Source organism: Calidris pugnax, unplaced genomic scaffold, assembly GCF_001431845.1.
Source record: "Calidris pugnax isolate Ruff unplaced genomic scaffold, ASM143184v1 scaffold20, whole genome shotgun sequence".
NCBI lineage: Eukaryota > Metazoa > Chordata > Aves > Charadriiformes > Scolopacidae > Calidris > Calidris pugnax.
Window position 1 is genome coordinate 22943342 of NW_015094510.1, and position 18510 is coordinate 22961851.

An 18510-nucleotide genomic window follows, 5' to 3' on the forward strand; every position below is an offset into this window, starting at 1 on the left:
CCCCTCTACTCTGCTCTACAGAGACCCAACCTGGGAGTATTCCATCCAGCTCTGGAGCCCTTACCACAGGAAGGACATGGACCTGTTGGAACAGGTCCAGAGGAGGGTCACAAGGATGATCAGAGGGCTGGAGCACCTCTTCTGTGAAGACAGGCTGAGAGAGCTGGGGTTGTTCAGCCTGGAGAAGAGAAGGGTCCAGGGAGACCTTATTGTGGCCTTTCAATACATAAAGGAGGCTTATAAGAAAGATGGAGAGAGACTTTTTACCAGGGCCTGTAGCAACAGGACAAGGGGTAATGGCTTTAAACTGAAAGATAGTAGTCTTAAATTGAACATAAGAAAGAAATTATTTACAATGAGGATGATGAGACACTGGAACAGGTTGTCCAGAGAAGTTGTAGCTGTTCCATCCCTAGAAGTGTTCAAGGTCAAGTTGGATGGAGCTTTGAGCAGCATGATCTGCTGAAAGATGTCCGTACCCATGGCAGGAGGGTTGGACTTGATGGTCTTTAAAGGTCCCTTCCAACCTGAACCATTCTATAGTTCTATGATCTCATTGCCTCAGAATTGCATGGGCAGACTGCAACATAACAATGCAGTAGATATTGCAGGTATCTGGGCATTTAGCACGTGTGAAAGTGATTAAAATTGTACTTGGCAAGGAGGGGCTTTGTATGCGTGTGTGTTAGGCATCTATTCTACTTTCAGGTTGTATTTGCTGGACACACTAAAATCTAGTAATGCACTTCAACAGTAGTAGTTGGTGTGGCAGGATCTATTCTAACAAGATGCTCAGTTTACTCAGTATCATGCAAAAGCTGCTACAAAAATAAATTTCTCTAAAAAGAAGAAAAAAAACCCACCTTTTTTTTTTTTTTTTTAAGTGCTGTGGAACAGGCCACAGGCGCTTTGATGATGGTTGAAGCTGTATCTAAGCTGCAGTCTGTGAATCCTGAGGACTTCCCAGGAAAGCTGAAGCAGAGCCGGGTGGGAAGGAGAGCCGCCCTCCCCCACCCCAGGGGTTTGCTGCACGTACGGTCTCTCGCTTGCCTTGACCCCGGTGCTCAGACCAGGAACACACTCAGGCTCTCTGCCACAAGCTGGATAGAAAAGCATCCCACAGATCTCTTTTTCTTTCTTTTTTCCTCTTTTTAAATTATGCTCAGGCATATTTTTTTCTTGCGAGCAGTGCCCACAAGGGCCCTGCACCCGTCCCATCCCAGCCACTCCTCAGCCTCACCACCCCTTTGGGTGGGTGGGGGTCACCCCAACCCTGGGTGAATTTTTTTTTTTTTTTGCTTCTAGGCAGGGAAAGTTAAAGGTAGTTTAGCCACTCTTTTCCATGAATCTTCAAAAAGTGCTCTGTAACTTTGGGCAAGCTTTAGCAACGTGAAATAATGTATATATGTGGAAGGAAAGAAATTCTGACCTCATTTGCGCCCATGTAGTCCGCTGCGCTCTGTTTGGTGTTTCAGATGGGAGGAACCTAGAGCCCTGGCAGGTGCCTGGTATCTCATCCTAATGCTGGAAACCTCTTGGCCAGCAAAGATCAAGGTTGAATAACTTATTTTCTCCTTCTTGCTTATGGGACTTAAAATAAATCAAAATGGAGAGGCAGTTACAACCAGATATTTTAGTTGTATTCAAACCAGGACAAGGTAAAATAAGACAAGACCTAACTAGGATTTAAAGTCACTAAAATTGAAACACGTTAACCAGTAACCTCTACCAAATTTGCTAAAACCCTCAGGTTTCTCATCTCTATACTATGTCCACTTACAATATCGATGCTAAGAGTTAAAAAGCAGTGAGTAGTATGCGTATCTGGTCTGGTGTTCAATGCAAAGGTGATGGTTTCAAAGGCAGTACTGTCTCAAAATTTCAAAGTCGCTGGTGTTCTTGTTAAATAGAGTACCACTTGGTGGTCATTTGGAAGGCGCTTCTACTTCTGTGTAACTTTCTTCTACATTGGGTATAAATATTCCTGGGAAGCTAAACAGAAATGCTTTTCATTTAGATACAAGTCTTAGGCACGAGTTAGAAAACTGCTGACTGTCATGAAAATATATCAGCACTTAATAGTATCCAATAATATAAAAAAATGCAATTCAGAACATCTTCAACTACGTATATATGTGTGTGCGTCTATATATAGGTATAAAGGTACAATACGTACATGTATATAAACACAGACACATATACAGAAATATTAACAACTTGAACTGTATTTGTAACTAACCTGAAATACTGCAGCAAAAGTTCATTCTGATGAACCATTAATATAGTATTTTCCAACTTTTGGCTCTAACCATAGTTAAAATCTTAATACATCAAACTAACCGCTTTGCTATTCTAACCTTCTGCTGTCCTGGCTTTTTGCTGTCTTCTTTGCTACCCTCATCACCACGTCAGAACCAAGATCTCCTATATGGGGACTGTAAGAGTACCCTGCCTAGTGTAAAGCTATGCAGCTACCAAGCACGCTTGCAGCCATGAGCCCTGGGCGCCTGATGATGGTAAGACTTCCTTGGATGGTAACATTTAGCAGATTGGAAATGCATAAAAGGCAGGGGACCTTTGGCGCGCTGGGGCGAAATCACCGCCGCAAGGTTCTGACTTTAGCTGGAGAGGAGTCCCCGGATGCGCAGCGATGAAAAGAAGTGGACGACGCGGGTGGGAGTTTCACGGGGCTCACAGCTTCTCCCTCCTGCAGCTTCCAGAGGAGCTCTTCATTAGTCCTGCTCAGCTTCTTCTTCTCCTCCACTTCTTTCTCAACGTATTCTTGAAGATTAGCGTTCTCCTCTGATAATTGCCTGGAGAGGGAAGCAGGACAACATGTAAGGCTCACCAGTGTGAACATGGTGGCATTAATGCAGCCAGTGCTGCACAAGAGGCAGGGCCAGGCAGGACACCCAGCACCTCCCTCCATCCCATCCCATCCCATCCCATCCCATCCCATCCCATCCCATCCCATCCCATCCCTTCCCATCCCATCCCATCCCATCCCTAGACTCATAGAATAGTTTGGGTTGGAAGGGACCTTTAAAGATCATCTAACTCCAACCCCCCTGCAATGAGGAGGGACATCTTCAACTAGTACAGGTTTCTCAGAGCCCTGTCCAACCTGACCTTGAATGTTTCCAGGGATGGGACATCTACCACCTCTCTAGGCAACCTGTTCCAGTGTTTCACCACCCTTATTGTAAAAAATGTCTTCCTTATATCTAGTCTAAATCTACCCTCTTTTAGTTTAAAACCATTAACCCCTTGTCCTATCACAACAGGTCCTGCTAAAAAAGTCTTTCTCACAAGCCCTCTTTAAGTACTGGAAGGCCGCAGTAAGGTCTCATCTATCCAGCTGACTGGTTTTAAAAGAAATGGGTCAGTGCCAGCAGACTGTGGGACCTGATCAAAGTGTGTTTTGGGCATGTGCTGGCAACACCACCGTCCCGGAGGATGCAGGTGGGAGCACCTGGCTTCTGCAGCCCCACTACGCTTGGGCAGGAGCCAGGTCCCGATGTGTTCAGCCTGGGGCAGCTGTGGGCATGTACCAAACCTGATTTGCAGGCAACCTTGGATTTTGCAGAAATAAGCAGGGAGACATCTAACCCCCCTCCTTGCTATTTCCTGGGTTCAGCAGCAGCTGGGCGTGGATTTTGGATGCAAACACAAAATTCCGCACAGCTCCTTTTCTAGGTATAGCCTGAAGCCTATAGCAGATGTCAGGGACTGCTGGTCCACTCTCTTTGTGTCATCAAAAGACTCTGAGAGGGTGGGGTTGGCATTTCTGATTTTGTTTAAATAACATTTTTAAAGAATTTCTGTTTTTTTAGCCTTGGTTCTGTCAGAAATGGAGCTCAGGTGATCAAGAATATGTCTGTTCTCCGAGTCCCTGGAAGTTTTGAACCATGAAGCAGTGGCTAGCAGAGTTGAAGGACTGACAGACACAAGATGGCAGATGTTTTCAGAAAACTGCTTGGTAGAGGAGGAAAATCCTATCTGCAGTCCCATCAGGGAACCAGCTGTGTCGTGAGCTCACAGTCTAACAGGCACGAGAAAGTCCACAAGTGAGCTCACCCTGAAGAAATAACTCCATACGAAACCTCTTGCTAGATGTGGAATTACTATTTTCTTTTCCAGTATCTAACAAGACACAACAGGCCACAAAAGTTATACACGAAGCCCCATTACATCCTTTTCCAGCCAGCAGCCTGCCTGACACTGTCCCCATAGCTGTCCCCCAACTGTTACTGTTGAAAATGACTGTCCTCTAAGCTGACTTTCCAGGCTGACCTCAAGTTCAGAATTTCTCCTGGCAGATGTTCTTCGAAACCAGCCGGAGGCAGGGACCGGCAATGCAGAGAGACCTGAGCACCGAACCCGGGCACCCTGGCTGCTGTCACAGGTGTGGAGAGACACTGCCACTTCCAGGTGTCTCAAACCCATCCGTTGAACCAGACATTAAAAATTCCTGGTTTTGCTCCCCAAGCACAGAAAGGCTGTAGACACCCACCTCAGACAGTGACATGTGGGTTACAGCTATTTGCAATCAGGTGAGCGGAAACATAATCCCCACCCCAGCCCGAATGTTACTACAAACAATGCTGACTTTTAAAAATATCTATATGCAAGAGACAATTTTTTTAAAAGGCTGAATCATTAATACAGGAGACAGTAGAAAGACAAAACGTAGAATTAAACCAGAGATGGGACGCTGAGGCTTTAAAAATTCAGCTAAAAATTGAATTGCATTTTAGGCCAACGGCATCATTTCTGGCAACAAATGACATATAGTGTGTTGGGACAAGTTCAGGTCTGGCATCTCCCCTGGTACCCTTTCTGCCTGGCCCCAGCTGCCTTTTTTTCCCTTATGGCAGACTATAAACTCTCTGGGACAGGGACTGTTCTACCCTTCTCTACTTCTACACTAGGAGCCTTGTCACCCTTATCAGGTTGTGACAAGGGTATAAACAGACAGTGCAGATGAAAAAAAACAAAGAACAACCCTGCTTGGGTGACAGTGGCGTCATTATGATGTCTCCCCTGAAATTATCCTATTTCCCACCTTTGTTACCCACTGATTAACGGGTCTCAGGGCACTGACACTGAGATCAGAAGCCACTGGCAACTTTTGTCTCAGCAGCATGTCAAAATCATGGAAATACCCAGACAGATACGTACCCTTTCTTATGTTAAAGTAAGCAAAACCTAATATAAAAGAGATTTTTAAAAATAAAACAAGCAGATCAGGACACCAATACACTTTCAGGAGGAAATAAGTTTTTCCCTTTCCAAAGTAAGTGCCAGCCTTGGGCAGTTAAGATCTGCAGTCTCCTTTCAAACAGATTCCAAATACCAGCACAAACCTTGTTATGACAGTATTTTGCTCAATTCTGGCTCTGAGTTCTTCATTCTGCTGCTGCAGCACAGTGATTTTTTCTTCCAGTTTAAAATTTTTTTCAACCTGCAATGAGAGAAGGTTCGTTAAGTCTGAAGAAAGCCAAACACCTGATCCAAGAGGATTTGTTCTTTATCTTTATTTGTCCCTAAAGCAGCTTCCAAAATTGGAGGATAGATGGAGGTGGTCGTCTTGACTGCAGCTGAGATGTAGAGATCTGACTCACACATCATGACTCCTTGGCTATGGGGAGGAAGGAGTTACCCACCAAGGCAGATTACACCCAGAAGCAACCTTAGACCACTGTGGTGGGCTTCCCTTTGGAGACACTTCTCTCTACTGCTGGCAGCGTCAGCTTAAATGGCAGGCTTAAACTAGACATTTAATTTTAAGCTACAGTTAAACAAAATTCATAGAATCATAGAATGGTTCAGGTTGGAAGGGACCTTAAAGATCATCGAGTCCCAGCCCCCCTGCCATGGGCAGGGACACCTCCCACCAGACCAGGTTGCTTAAAGCCCCATCCAGCCTGGCCTTGATTCATCCAATCCCAAGCATAGGTAGCTTTTCCTCAGGACAATTCAAGGACAGAGTTTGAGGATGTCAATAGCAGTGTACTAAAACAACAGTAAGATGTTTACAGGCAAGTACTACAGCCTCAGGTGCCCTGTTTTTCCCAAGTTTTGAATTTGACCTACTTTATCACCTTAGTTCTTGGTTTTCCAGCAGTTTGAATGTTGCTGAAGTCAACACTTTTGGAAGAAAACAAGATATTACAGGGTAACCTTATCTCTGTGTGAGGTAGGTTATTGAATTTCCCAACCTTTTACAAAAAACCAAAATATTGTGCACTGGAGTTTGCAATAACTCACATTTCATGGTGGAGGCATCAATTTTATGCGTGGTTTGCAATCTATGCAGGTAATCATAGAGGATACTCCTGATTCTCAGATATTCTGGCCTATCCCAGTATATTCTGTTAGAGTGGAACAAGGATTCTGGCCCTGTTTTGAAATGTTTTGAGAGAGTAATCACCGTCATGGGCCCCCTCTCTGCTTCCTCAGTAGTTTTATAAGTAGTAGCTATGCCAGTACAAAGCATGGGAGATGACCTGAGCATCTCCTTCCGTCTCCACTGCAACCTTCACCCTATACCACCCCTCCCCTGCCACCTTCATTTCCAGCCTCCCTTTTGGTAGAGAAGGAGCCAAGCCTGATCCTGCATTTGAAATGCCCTCCTGCTCCCTTATGAGGTACCCCATCTTTAAGAGCATTTGGAGGTGCCCTGTAGATGTTCTGGCACCTATAAAGGTAGCTCTTTAAAGAGAAAGCAGTTGTGTCTGTGGACCGCTGCAAAGCCAGTGTTTTCCTATGATTAAGGGCAGGAGCAGGACTGTGTGCTCATGTGTGGTTAATTAGCAAAAGCAGCTAAATGGCCAGGAACTATGTAGGCTGTTGTTTGGGATTTTTTTTTTTTTCCAGTATAACACTACAGCTCATGCTGGCTTCGCTCCAGGAGCAGCGTGTTGGAAGGAGCACAGTTAACAAGCCTCAGTTACAAAGAGGCACTTCTCTCTACTTCCACTTACTCAAGCATCTGTTCAGCAAAATAATCCTCAGAGTTCTCAAATTTCCCTGTAAATGGAAACAGATCTTGCTGAATGCTGCGCTGAACCAGCTGTTCTGGCTCCCCAGCTGAGGTAGTGTCTCCTCCTGTCACCACGCTGCACGTTTTCTGTCACTGTAGGTTATGCCTGACAAAATCAATCCCCTTTCCAACAAAAAAAAAATGTATTTGATGGTGAACTGGGGAGTTCTTTGTTAGGGACCCTGACAAGCAATGGATGAGAAAACAGCATAGGCTGCAGAAAAGCATTACTTTAGGGTTGGAGAGACCTTCCCTAGCATAGGCCTTGCTAGAGACAGCTTGCTGAATATCACTAATTCATACTCGTGGCTGGGAGCTCCCTAAATGCCTGCACAAGCAGCAGCAAGACACACATGGGTCAGTCTTCCTCCACTTGTCCTCTTCTAAATGGTTACCTGAATCCAGAAGGGGCATATGGTGAAGGACAGCGTACAAAATTAAGCTCTGGACTTCCATAAAGTTCCCCTTCCTCCATTCTTCCTACACCACTTGCCTCGCTGTCCAACCTAACAGGCTGGGCAGGTATTGCACAAAAAAGCAATACATGATGTTTAGGATGATGTGTAGGAGAAATCAAAGGTATCACGGTTGGGTGAAGGCATGGGGAAAGATCCCAATTTCTGAGTGAAAACCTGAGACATGGTATAGTAGAAGCAGCTATGTAGGTTGACAGTGGAACAACACAATTTATAGCCACTAATGAACTTCTTTGCGTCCTTCCCCAACACCATGTGTTTTCTCACCCTTTTCAAGTTCATCTGCTGTAACCAAACTTTATTATCTCTTTCATGTCTTCTCTGGTGGAAAAATGACAACTCACCTGTTTTTCTAGCTCCATAATCATCTTCTCCTGTTGGTGAATCTGATGGGTCTTCATTTCCAGAACATGTTTTAAGCTCTTCAGATCTTCTTCTATGTGCAGATATGGAGCTCGTACAATCTAGGAAATACACCAGTGATTTGGATATCTGTCAGCCACAAATGCGTCTTCAGCCAGAAGCTAAGGTTTCCTCAATGCAGCCAGTGGCTTAGGAGTCTCAGTGAAAACCACCTGGACTTGGATCTCCGCAGCCCATCTGAGCCCTTATATTCTCTCTGAGACCATCCCTTTGGATAGCCAAGGGTACCTTTCTTTTGCCAGCCTCATGGCTAGAAGAATGGGACACCAGGTTGTTCAGCAACCTCATTCCTACTCATAGCTTGGGAATTGCATGAGGTGTTTTATGATTGTGCAGGTATTTTGGCTTGGGAAAAGTACAAACATGAAACAGAGGAAACTGGACAAAGGGGTTGGAAGTGAAAACTACAGTGTTCTGCTTTTCCTGCACCACTGCTTCACAGTTCCTGTTAATAAAGATCAGATATGGTGGGGAAAAGTTCCTCCTATGCTTGAGAACTTCACATGTAGGGGATACTAGGGTTCAACCCATGGGCAAAGGATGTGCTCTGAATTATACTGATGAAATACTGTTGCTAACTTAAGCTGTTCTGAATTTTTCCCAATGAACTGCCTGGTGGTACTTGGCATTAACATCCCTGTGACACAGCAGAATTTGGCCTTTCATGTAAATCACTCCGGCGAAGGTGGAAAGGGACTGATGCTGCCTGTTTCCCATGGCCAAACCTGTTTCAGACATTTGTGCTCCTTTCCTAAGGAGTTTTTCTCACTGAAAAACTCACTGAACCCCTTCCTCACCCCATTGTTTTCTCTCTGTTCCATCTGTCATAGAATCATAGAATGGTTAGGGTTGGAAGGGACCTCAAGGATCATCTAGTTCCAACCCCCCTGCCATGGGCAGGGACACCTCCCACTAGAGCAGGTTGCTCAAGGTCCCATCCAGCCTGGCCTTGAACACTTCCAGGGATGGGGCATCCACAACTTCCCTGGGCAACCTGTTCCAGTGGAGTTGTGGATACCCCATCCCTGGAAGTGATGGGGCATCCCATCATGATCCCTATCATGCTGATGGGGTAGTGCTGTGAACACACTGAAATGCCCCAAGTTGAAAGAAAATTCATTTTTGGAGGGTCATTTAATTTCAGATAAATAATTGCAGTGTGTGTTTACTTACACACTGTAAATAAACAGCATGACCCCAATAGACAGCAGTTGAATAAATGCTTCATATGACAGGCCTGTCCCCTGCAAGTCCAGAAAAAAAAGAGGGAATACAAAGGATATCAAGTAAGTTGGTTCAGAAAGCACAAAAAAAAAAAAAAAGAAACTGAAATGTGAAATAAAGAGAATGAGAGGAAGAAGGGAAAGAAGAACAGACAGCAGTAAGAACATACTAGTTGGAGTTAATAAAGTGTTTCAGAAACAGAGCTACAAATGCTGGGTGAAAGAATCAAGAAAATGAAGTAAAATTAGAAAATGATGGACCTAGGCTAAGATTTCTGACTCCTGGTCAGAGCTCTACAACTGTGTTCTTGGTTGGGACCTGCCCCCCAGTCCCTGGCATAAGGATCCCATTGCTATCCACTGAATCACGTCATGTGGGTCATACTTAGAAACATGTGTCTTGACGACTGTATAGTTGTAGTTGCCATCTACCTACCTTCAGTTGTTCCTCGGTGTTTTTCTTCAGAGCCTCTTCAAATCGGTCTGCTTTGGCCTTAAGAGATTGGTTCTGGAAGGTGAGGGTGTCTATCTGGTCCTGGAGGGGAGACACATCAACCATGTTATCACTCCTCTTACATTCACACAAGTCAACCTGCACTGAGAAACCACCAGGGGATCTGAACGAGGCTTAGAAACCCCTGCGAGGTGGTGTTTTTTATGTAAGTCCACTTTAACATACATTGGGGTTTTTGATAAAATCCCTGCAACGCCTGCAGCTGGCTGACACTGACTGGCACTACCTCATGAAGTGTCTTTGATGCTAAATCACCCCATCACCTTGGGCTGGATGAGAATGAATCTGTCCTTCATTAAATGAGCTGGCATTTATATCAGAGGCATGGAAAAGACCATTTGTGTGGTCCCTAGAGTCTGAATGGGTCAGTAGATACCCCATCCCTGCTTCCTTCACCTTTCTGGGCTTATAACATGGTAAAAAACAACGATAAATTAGTGATGTGGAACTTAAAGATTGTCATTTCATCTCAGAGTTATAAACAGAACAACATGCTAGTTGAAGCAGTCATATTTTTGTTACCTCTCTGTATACAACGTCTGTGAAAGCCATGGTTGCTGTGAAACTGGTATTCTTATCTTTCCTATATGTAATTTCTTGGCTGTAACATTACAGCAGTGCTTATTGCAAAGCTGCTAACATGCCTTGAACTGTCACAGCCACAGGAAGGCAGTGGCAGTCGCTGTGTGTGTGCTAGTCAGGGGGCTTAAAAACTGCAATTCATCTCTGCCTATGAAATCAAACAGAGCCTGCATTATTTGCTGTGGCATTTTCACTTGTTCACACAAGATTTCCAAACTTAGCATGAATCACAGGGGCATGTTTCTGCCCTCTGCTCCTTGGGATTTCTTCATCTAGAGGGAGAGAACAGCACGGAGTTATAAGAAGGGCCAAAAAAGCCAAGACGGTCTTGAGCTTGATGTTAAATAGCGGGATGTGGGAGATGTGACTCTGCAGGGCTGATCCTGGCCAGCCATAGCCTGGCTGCAGAACAGGGCCAGCCCTGGGACATCCTTCATCAGGGACTGCATTGCCCTCCGGTGGGAATGGAGATGTGTCTAGATTGCAGGGCCAGTTCCCCCACCTCCAGGCAGTGGGGAAGAGTTTAAAGCACAAGCACAGGCCAGGCAGGGAGAGGTGAGTGTTTCTGAGCCCCAGAGGTGCCTGCTGGAGGGTACCATGTAGGCAAGATGATGCTCACAGGCACTGCAGGTGCTCGAGCTCTCCCCACCATGCAGGGGGAAGAGCTCAACTTTGCTCCTTGTGCTGGGCCAGCAGGGTCAAAAGGACATTTCTTTGCTTTATCCAGTTGCTTTTTCCTCCCTTCAGGTTTGTCCTCTCTTCTCTTTCAGATAGTATTTTGCTGAACCAACCAAGGGGGAGGAAAAAACGTGAGGGGGCACCTTGTCTGATAGATCCCAGTTTGGGCAGGCAGAGGACACGAGGTACTCTAGCTGGTAAGAAGTAACAAGCTGGTGTGCTGGCAGCTGGCAAGGGGGCTGGGGCTGCCCCGTCAGCTGCTCCACAACATCATTAAAGGGGTGGGAAATAACGAAACTGCTAACCTGGAGTGACAGACGCAGTTTTTCAAAATTCTCTTCTAATTGTGCCTTTTCCAGCTTGTGACCAGTATTCAGTTCTAGGGGAAGACACAAAGACATGACACTGCTAAGTGAAGTCCAGCAAACCAGGGTCCAAGAGCAAAGCCATCGTGAGTCAAGCGCAATTTGGGCTGCAGTTTTAGGGCATGGAAGTTGAGTAGGAAACTGATACAAATATACTGTGTGACCTTAGGTGAATTGTTTCAGGATTTCAGTTTCCACGTGAACAGATTCTGATTTTTCAGAACTGCTCAGAATTCCCCCCTCCCAGGGGCTCTGATTTGAAAAGGGTCAGTCTGACAACGGGTCATTTACCAGTTCAGAGTGAGTAACCCTAAATCTGAGAGTTTTAAATTTAATATATTAAAAATCTTGGCTTGCAATTTCTTTGGGGAGATAAAGAGAGGGGCCAGCAACTCAGATGCAAAAATGCAAATGACAGTGCTTCTCCCAGGAGCTGTGGCAGATGCCCTGTGAGGTTTATTCCATTAGTGAGGCTGACAGAGCCCAAAGAGAAAATATTCCTCTATTCATATTATATGATTAAAGGTTTCACCTCCAGAACAACTCACCCTGAGCTTAATAATAACCAGAAGTTTAATAACCAAAGTGGAACGAAGTTTAATCTCTAAACCAATGGCATCAAATTGTCATTCAGTACAGTAGTAGCACCTGCCTTTTTAGTACATGGAGACTATTTTTTGTGTCTTTACCTCCAGGTTTTGCCCTCTAACTGTTGCTCACTACCCACAGTAACAGCAGCAATAACACTATTGCTCTAGTGCCCCGCACGGTGCGCTGGACCACAGCTGCTGCAATGCCTTCTCCATGCACAGGAGGGCATTTCGTACCCACACCTGGAGCAAGGAGCTCAAACTGGCCACCAGAGCCCTCATAAACCACTGCCAAGTTAAATCATTGGCAAATACTAAGAAAATTGGACAGATAAAAATATCCTCAAGCAAGGAACAGGTCTTTTTAAAATTAATTTCAAACTTGTATATGCTAATTTAAAAGCTGTATGCCAGATACCATCTCTGCCTACAGGACTGTGTCTCTAATGGATACTGTGCAGAGCTAAGCAATGTGGCTTTGTCTGGGGAATGTTGTGGGAAAACCTACTAGAGCTATTCGAAAATTAGACCTTCATGCCTGTGTGTGAAAAAAAAAAAAAAGAGGGCGATGGTACAAATAACTGTTAAATGTCAGCTAAAGCATGTACAAAGAAATGTATTTAGATACGGAACTGGTAGGGAGGAAGCAGCTCTCTCTGCAGCATCAAATGCCATGGAAAAACCATAACATAAAATAAAGGTAACGGCGGTGAAGTGCAGATCCGCAGCAGCGTGTGGCTTTGATCTGCTCAGCACGGCCAGACTTTTGCTACTGAAAACGACAAGACTTGTTTTTAGAAGCAGTGTGGGCATTTAAGCACCTAAATTCAGAGATGTTCAATGAGGTCTAGCCTCCTGAGCACCTGGGGAGTAGGCTCTTGAGAAAAGTCTGTGTGAGGTGAGGTTGAATTTGGATTCTGTGTTCAGCAACCCATGGAGAAAGCCTTATCCTTGGCCCAAAGACCCCTCAGGTAGTCTCAGGTCCAAGTTAGATGCTGTACACACTGCACACAGTTGTCCCTCACCCCTAGCATGAGCCTGGTCGTCCACTCCATCTGAAAGCACTAGATCAATACAAATTTTCTGCATCATTTGCTCTGAAGGAAGAAAATCCAGGCTTACACAATCTCTCTACAGTATTAATTCCTGCTCTGGAATAGCTCTGTAGCCATCGGGTTGTCACTGGCTTACCTTGAATCTTCCAGTCGTTCTCATCCTTCAGCACCGTAATGGCAACTATATGGTCATTTTCCAACTGTAAGATGGCAGCCTCATGTGAAGCGGTGATATCTTCCACCTGTACCAACGACAGTGAGAGGAGACACGGGCACACGGTTAGACACGCTGTGGCACGCTGCTAGAGAGCTCCAGAGAGTGGAGGGATCCACTGAGCGTGACACTTCCAGCGCCCAAGCCAGTTTTATTCATTACCAAACAGGTATGTTGAGGCCTTGAGGGGTAGCGTGTAGTCATTGCTGATGGTATTTTTACTCTTTTAACTTAACAGTGATAAAAGAGGTGCATAAGAAAACAAAAGGCCAAAAAGCCCTTAAGCGAAAAAGCCATTTACAAAATGTTCAGAACTCTCAACACTCCATTAATCTAAATTATACTAATGACCCCACTCCCTCTGATGGGCAGATAAACATCCACAGTTTGTGAGCCACCATGGTTTTTTTGTCTTCACGGCCCTCTGCTGCAATGATTTTTATTGTAAGGTCTTGAATTAACTTCTATGGAAAGTGCCTATGAATTATTCATAGCTGTAAAATATTTATTTCTAGAGAAACATTGAAATTATTATCAGTGGGTATGTAAAATGAATTGCAATCTATCACACTTTTACTTGAAAAAGAGTATCCTATGAAGTTGTCAGCACTCTAATTCCTATGTCCTCTTGAATTATGTATTTTGAGGCCATATCCAATAAACTGATGAAAGATATGATAGCACCCTTTTCATTCTAGACACAAGAGTTTTCAGGTGGGCATGGAAGTAACCAAGATAGGGAGGCCACAAAACTTTTTTTCTGGTCTCATACTGGGGCCAGAAAGATGTCCTGCTGCTGCACCACACTGCAGACAGCCACCGGGGAGCAGGGGACGCAGCTGGAAGAGGGCTGTGGGTGGCCTATGCTCCTGTGCACCCGATGGGTTTGGGACTTCTTCAGTACACTGCTTCTTACTAGACTCAGCTAAAGGCAAAGCGAGAGCCCTAATGATGATGTTTTGATAGGCATCATTAAAGAAAATAGAGCGAAAAGTGGTGATCAAGGTTAAGTCCGTGGTCCAGAGCAGTTTCTGAATGCAATGCATCGATTTGCTTTTCTGGGTTTTGTAATCCCAGTGATCTTATTCTCTACATTTAACACATTCTCTGTGGTATGTGGCAATTCAGAGGATCAAACTATCCCACTTTTATAATGAAACAGCTGCTCATTGCAAAGTGACTTGACTTCAAATAGCTTTTTTGCTCACTGTTATGTTAAATAATGGTAGAAAGTTCCTGCAGCTAAGCATGTCTTGACTGTAATAAATGTTATTTCACCGCATCTAACTGTCAAACGTGTTAGATTATCCAACAGAAGCAAAACTTCCAACTGTACTGGAGAAAGCATGCTCTTAGAATGAAAGATAGGCATTTAGCATGGAATTTAAAGTTATCCAAACTCATTTTCACAATCATGTGGGAGACAACTCAGCGGTGGAGAGCAGTTTGCAAAACAATAAGGACTCAGCCTGCTGATACACTGCATTAAAGAGCAGGGAAAGGGGGGCTAGATGACTCAATGGGTTACTAATGGCATAGGGACTACCACTTGACTTTCCCCAGAGTACCATGTCCTTGTACATGATGTCTGTATGCTGAACCCTCATGAGCATTGCCATGTTCTTAATCTTGCCATTGCTTAAGTCTTTATTCATACTCTAATTGCTTCTCAGCTGAGCAGCACCCCATAGGAATGATTACGCTCAACACCAATGCCTTCAGAAGGTGAAGGGGTCTCCTTTCGCTGCCACCATCCTTGGCAGGTTATTTATCTATAAAGCCAATTAAATATGTTCTAAATGGTCTCCAGGGATTTTTCTGTCTTCTGTGTGTTTCATATCCACATCCCACATGACTCTTTTTAATCTTCCAGCATGACCTCCTGTCTGCAGTTTTTCATAGCAGATACTTGCATACTTGGCACTGAGAATCAGATCTCTTGGATATTAATTCTGGCTTCGCCACTAAATTACTCTATAGGCTTGAGTGTCCTGGTTATTTCACCTGTGTCGTAGTTATTTCTGGTTATAAAAAGAAGCTCAGGTAGGATTTTTAGGGCTTAATAAAGTAAAATAAAGAGGAGACTCTAGTGGGAGAAGTTCAATAGGTTGGTGCACAAAACAGGTTCAGCTGAGCAGCTCAAGTGAGAAACACTGGCAAGCCAGGGACACAGCCTTTAGTTTGCAAGGAGATATGAGATCAGATGTGTGGGTACAGAAATACCTGCAGATCCATAGTTAAAAGGATTTTGCTATTGTTACTTCCTTCACGAACACGAGCTCCAAATCACCCTGCACAGATGGACAACTCAAGGATAAGGCTTTTCTCATGTCCAGCGTAAGAGCTCCTCAGTTCATGGGTTAGGTGCCTCTGGTCTAACGCTGTTTGGGATCACTGACAGCTCAGAAGCATCAAACTGAACAAGCCCAGCCCCTTGAGCAGTCTTGCTTGTTTTGTCAGGCCAGGCACTTCACCTCTTCCTCCAAGGGGAGGAAGAACCAGAGGATTACAAACCCTTTGGGCCAGCAGCTGTTAGGGATCCTTATTTCTCATGCACCTTGCTTCTGAGACTACAAAAGTTCTCCTCCTTGGCCAAGAAACATTGCTGGTGAGTAGCTTTCCAACCTAGCCTTTCCAACCTGTCAGCCTCCTCTTAACCAAAAGCACTTGACATAGGATGGGTATACGGTGGGGTAGGAATTCAGAGGGGAAACCTGCTAAAACTCATCTTAAGATGCTAACGGGACCACGGATTGAAAAGATGGGAGTAAACTCTGAGATACTAGGGTCACAGCAGCACTTTCAAAGCAGTTGAGAAAAATGTTTGTGTTATCTTCAGTAATTCAGGGAACAAAGAGCTCTGGAGCAAACCAAAGGGCTGGAGGAGAGAGAACTATTTGCCTGTCAGAGGGAAAGATGTGTTTCCACTGTTTCTGTGTGGTGATGAATAGAATCACAATAGAGGAGAACATGAGAAAAGTAAGTCTATTGCTAGTCAAGTCCTGTAGTGACCTACATCACCCTTTCTTGCACTGATCAACTTGAGGGAAAAAAACCCAACATCTGTTCTCTAGTCCAGGAAGCTTGCAGAAGCACTTCAAAGAGCAGCAGAGATAAACTGTCTCAGCAAAAAATTAAGTAACAGAACAAATTCCTTCACAAATGCTAATGCCTGGTGCTCCAGGAGAGGCACAGCTTGCAGGTACAGCTAATATCAACTACCAGTCACACTGACACACTGACACAGTGAAAGGAAAAAGAAGCCAAGGCTTTTGGGAGCAGCACTCCTTCTTCATATCAGAAAGAAAAGCACAAAGTTTGAGGGGCATTGCAAGAAAACCGTCTTGCATAGACTGAAATAAGAACCAAAAGACATGACTCAACTCTAAGAATTAACAGACAAAGATTTTGAAAAATTAGAAAACACGAAAACCTATTTGACAGCACCTTCTAATGCATCTTTGAAAATCAATGCACTAATAGAAAAAGGTAGTTTGTCTGGGACAAAACAACCGAGTCAGATAAAGGCTTTGTGTTGCACATGACAAGCCTGCAAAGCAGTAACAACTAACAGGCACAGCATCTAAAACAGGTAAAATCCAGCCAGATTTTTTCAATCCTCCCTCAGTGAAGAATCAAACCAAACTGCACGGTGGTCCCCAGGGCAGCAGGCCCCGTGGGGCACAGGCTGGGACGCCGTGTGTCTGACACGGCTGTCTGACCCACACACCAGCGAGGACCACGCAGTGCCCAGCCCCGGCGTGCCGATGCTGTCACACAATAAATCTAACACCAGGCAGCTGTGACACGAGTGACGTAAAACCGTCACCATCTCGGTTTGTATTTGCATTCCCATCCCAGGAGTGTTTTACAGTACATCAAGTACAGGCAGCAAATGGTGTCATTTCCCTTTTTACAAATAGTTGACCTTAAAGACAGGGGGCTGCCCTCTCTGCTGTCCTGTGTTGGTGCTCTCCCCTCCTGTGAGCTCACTGCAGACTAGCCCCTTTCCCTGGCTCCTGGAGGTGCTCCAGCTGTGGCCACACAGTGATGCACCAGCCTTTACCTCCTCAGTGGTCAAAATTATCTCAAGCACAGGCTCTGCTGGTGGGGCTGGTTTGTTTCTGAGCCCACAGCTAGTGCTGTCATCGTCCTTGGGAACTGCATGGAGCATGTCTGCTCTCTGCACCCCACTGCAGCGCCTGCTGTCAGCCCGCTCCCTGGGCAAGAGCAGCAGCTCTGGAGCCTTGCCCACAGGCTCCTGCCTCAGGCAGTAGCCCCAAAATATCTCTAGCACACTAGAGATACCTTGAGATACAGAACATGCCAACATAAAACCTTCTCCTCAACCTTTGGTCACATCCACCCATCTCACGCACCACATGTGCGCTGCACAGTTGCTGCCAATTTACATTGCCTCAGAGAGGGAAAAATTCAGCCTCTACCACCTCCAGCTGCCCTGGGAATTGGCAAAATCCCCAGATTGGAAGCAACAATGCTGCAAACAGGGGGTCTGTTGGCTGGGATCACGTTTTGCAGACAACTGGCCCTTGCGCTGCATCAGACACCTGGGTGGCATACCCATGGCAGCGGGGGCTGCGGGATGTCACAGCCTGATGGCACAGATTGCAGAGTGCACCTGAGTGCAGCAGGTACACCTGTGAGAAAACTGTGGTGCTGGGCAATGGGTAAAGGTTCTCACAGGTTGCAGCTGGAAAAATCAGAACTGTATCTGCTGCTCACGGAGTGCCAAATGAGAAAAGGCAAGGTAAAGGCATTATGACACAACTGGTAGGTGAGCCGACCAGGGGAAGTGCCTCTCTAGACCTGCTGCTCACAAATAGAGAGGGACTAGTGGGAAATGTGGTGGTCGGAGGCCGTCTTGGGCTTAGCGACCATGAAATGGTCAAGTTTTCAATTATTAGAGAGGTAAGGAAGGGGGCTAGCAAAACCTCAACCTTGGACTTCCGGCGGGCGGACTTCAGCCTTTTCAGAACGCTGGTTGGAAAAGTCCCATGGGAGGAATCCCTGAAGGGCAAAGGTGTTCAGGAAGGCTGGGTGTTTTTCAAGGAGGAAGTATTAAAAGCCCAGGCACGGGCCATCCCTACACGGTGTAAAGCGAGCCGTCGGGGGAAAAGGCCGGCCTGGCTGAGCAAAGAGATAGGGTCACAGCTTAGAGAAAAAAGGAGAATTTATGACCTTTGGAAAAAGGGGCAGGCCACGCAGGAAGATTACAAAGGTGTAGCAAAGTTATGTAGGGAAAAGATTAGGAAGGCCAAAGCCCACCTAGAGCTCAACCTGGCTTTGGATGTTAAAAACAATAAAAAGAATTTCTATAAATATAT

At 45.3% G+C, this 18510-nt stretch overlaps 1 protein-coding gene across 1 annotated transcript in view; it reads right to left on the reverse strand.

Annotated features, from left to right (window-relative positions):
* Positions 1-331: 331 nt before the first annotated feature.
* The window catches only part of MTUS2 (microtubule associated tumor suppressor candidate 2), a 351323-nt gene continuing 333144 nt past the window's right edge, over positions 332-18510 (reverse strand). The window contains exons 11-16 of the mRNA XM_014966124.1: positions 13088-13193; positions 11247-11320; positions 9604-9702; positions 7866-7985; positions 5367-5464; positions 332-2813 (exon numbers count right to left, since the gene is read on the reverse strand). Coding sequence (XP_014821610.1) covers positions 2597-2813; positions 5367-5464; positions 7866-7985; positions 9604-9702; positions 11247-11320; positions 13088-13193 — 714 coding nt within the window. The 3' untranslated portion in view covers positions 332-2596. The remainder of the gene's footprint in view (positions 2814-5366; positions 5465-7865; positions 7986-9603; positions 9703-11246; positions 11321-13087; positions 13194-18510) is intronic.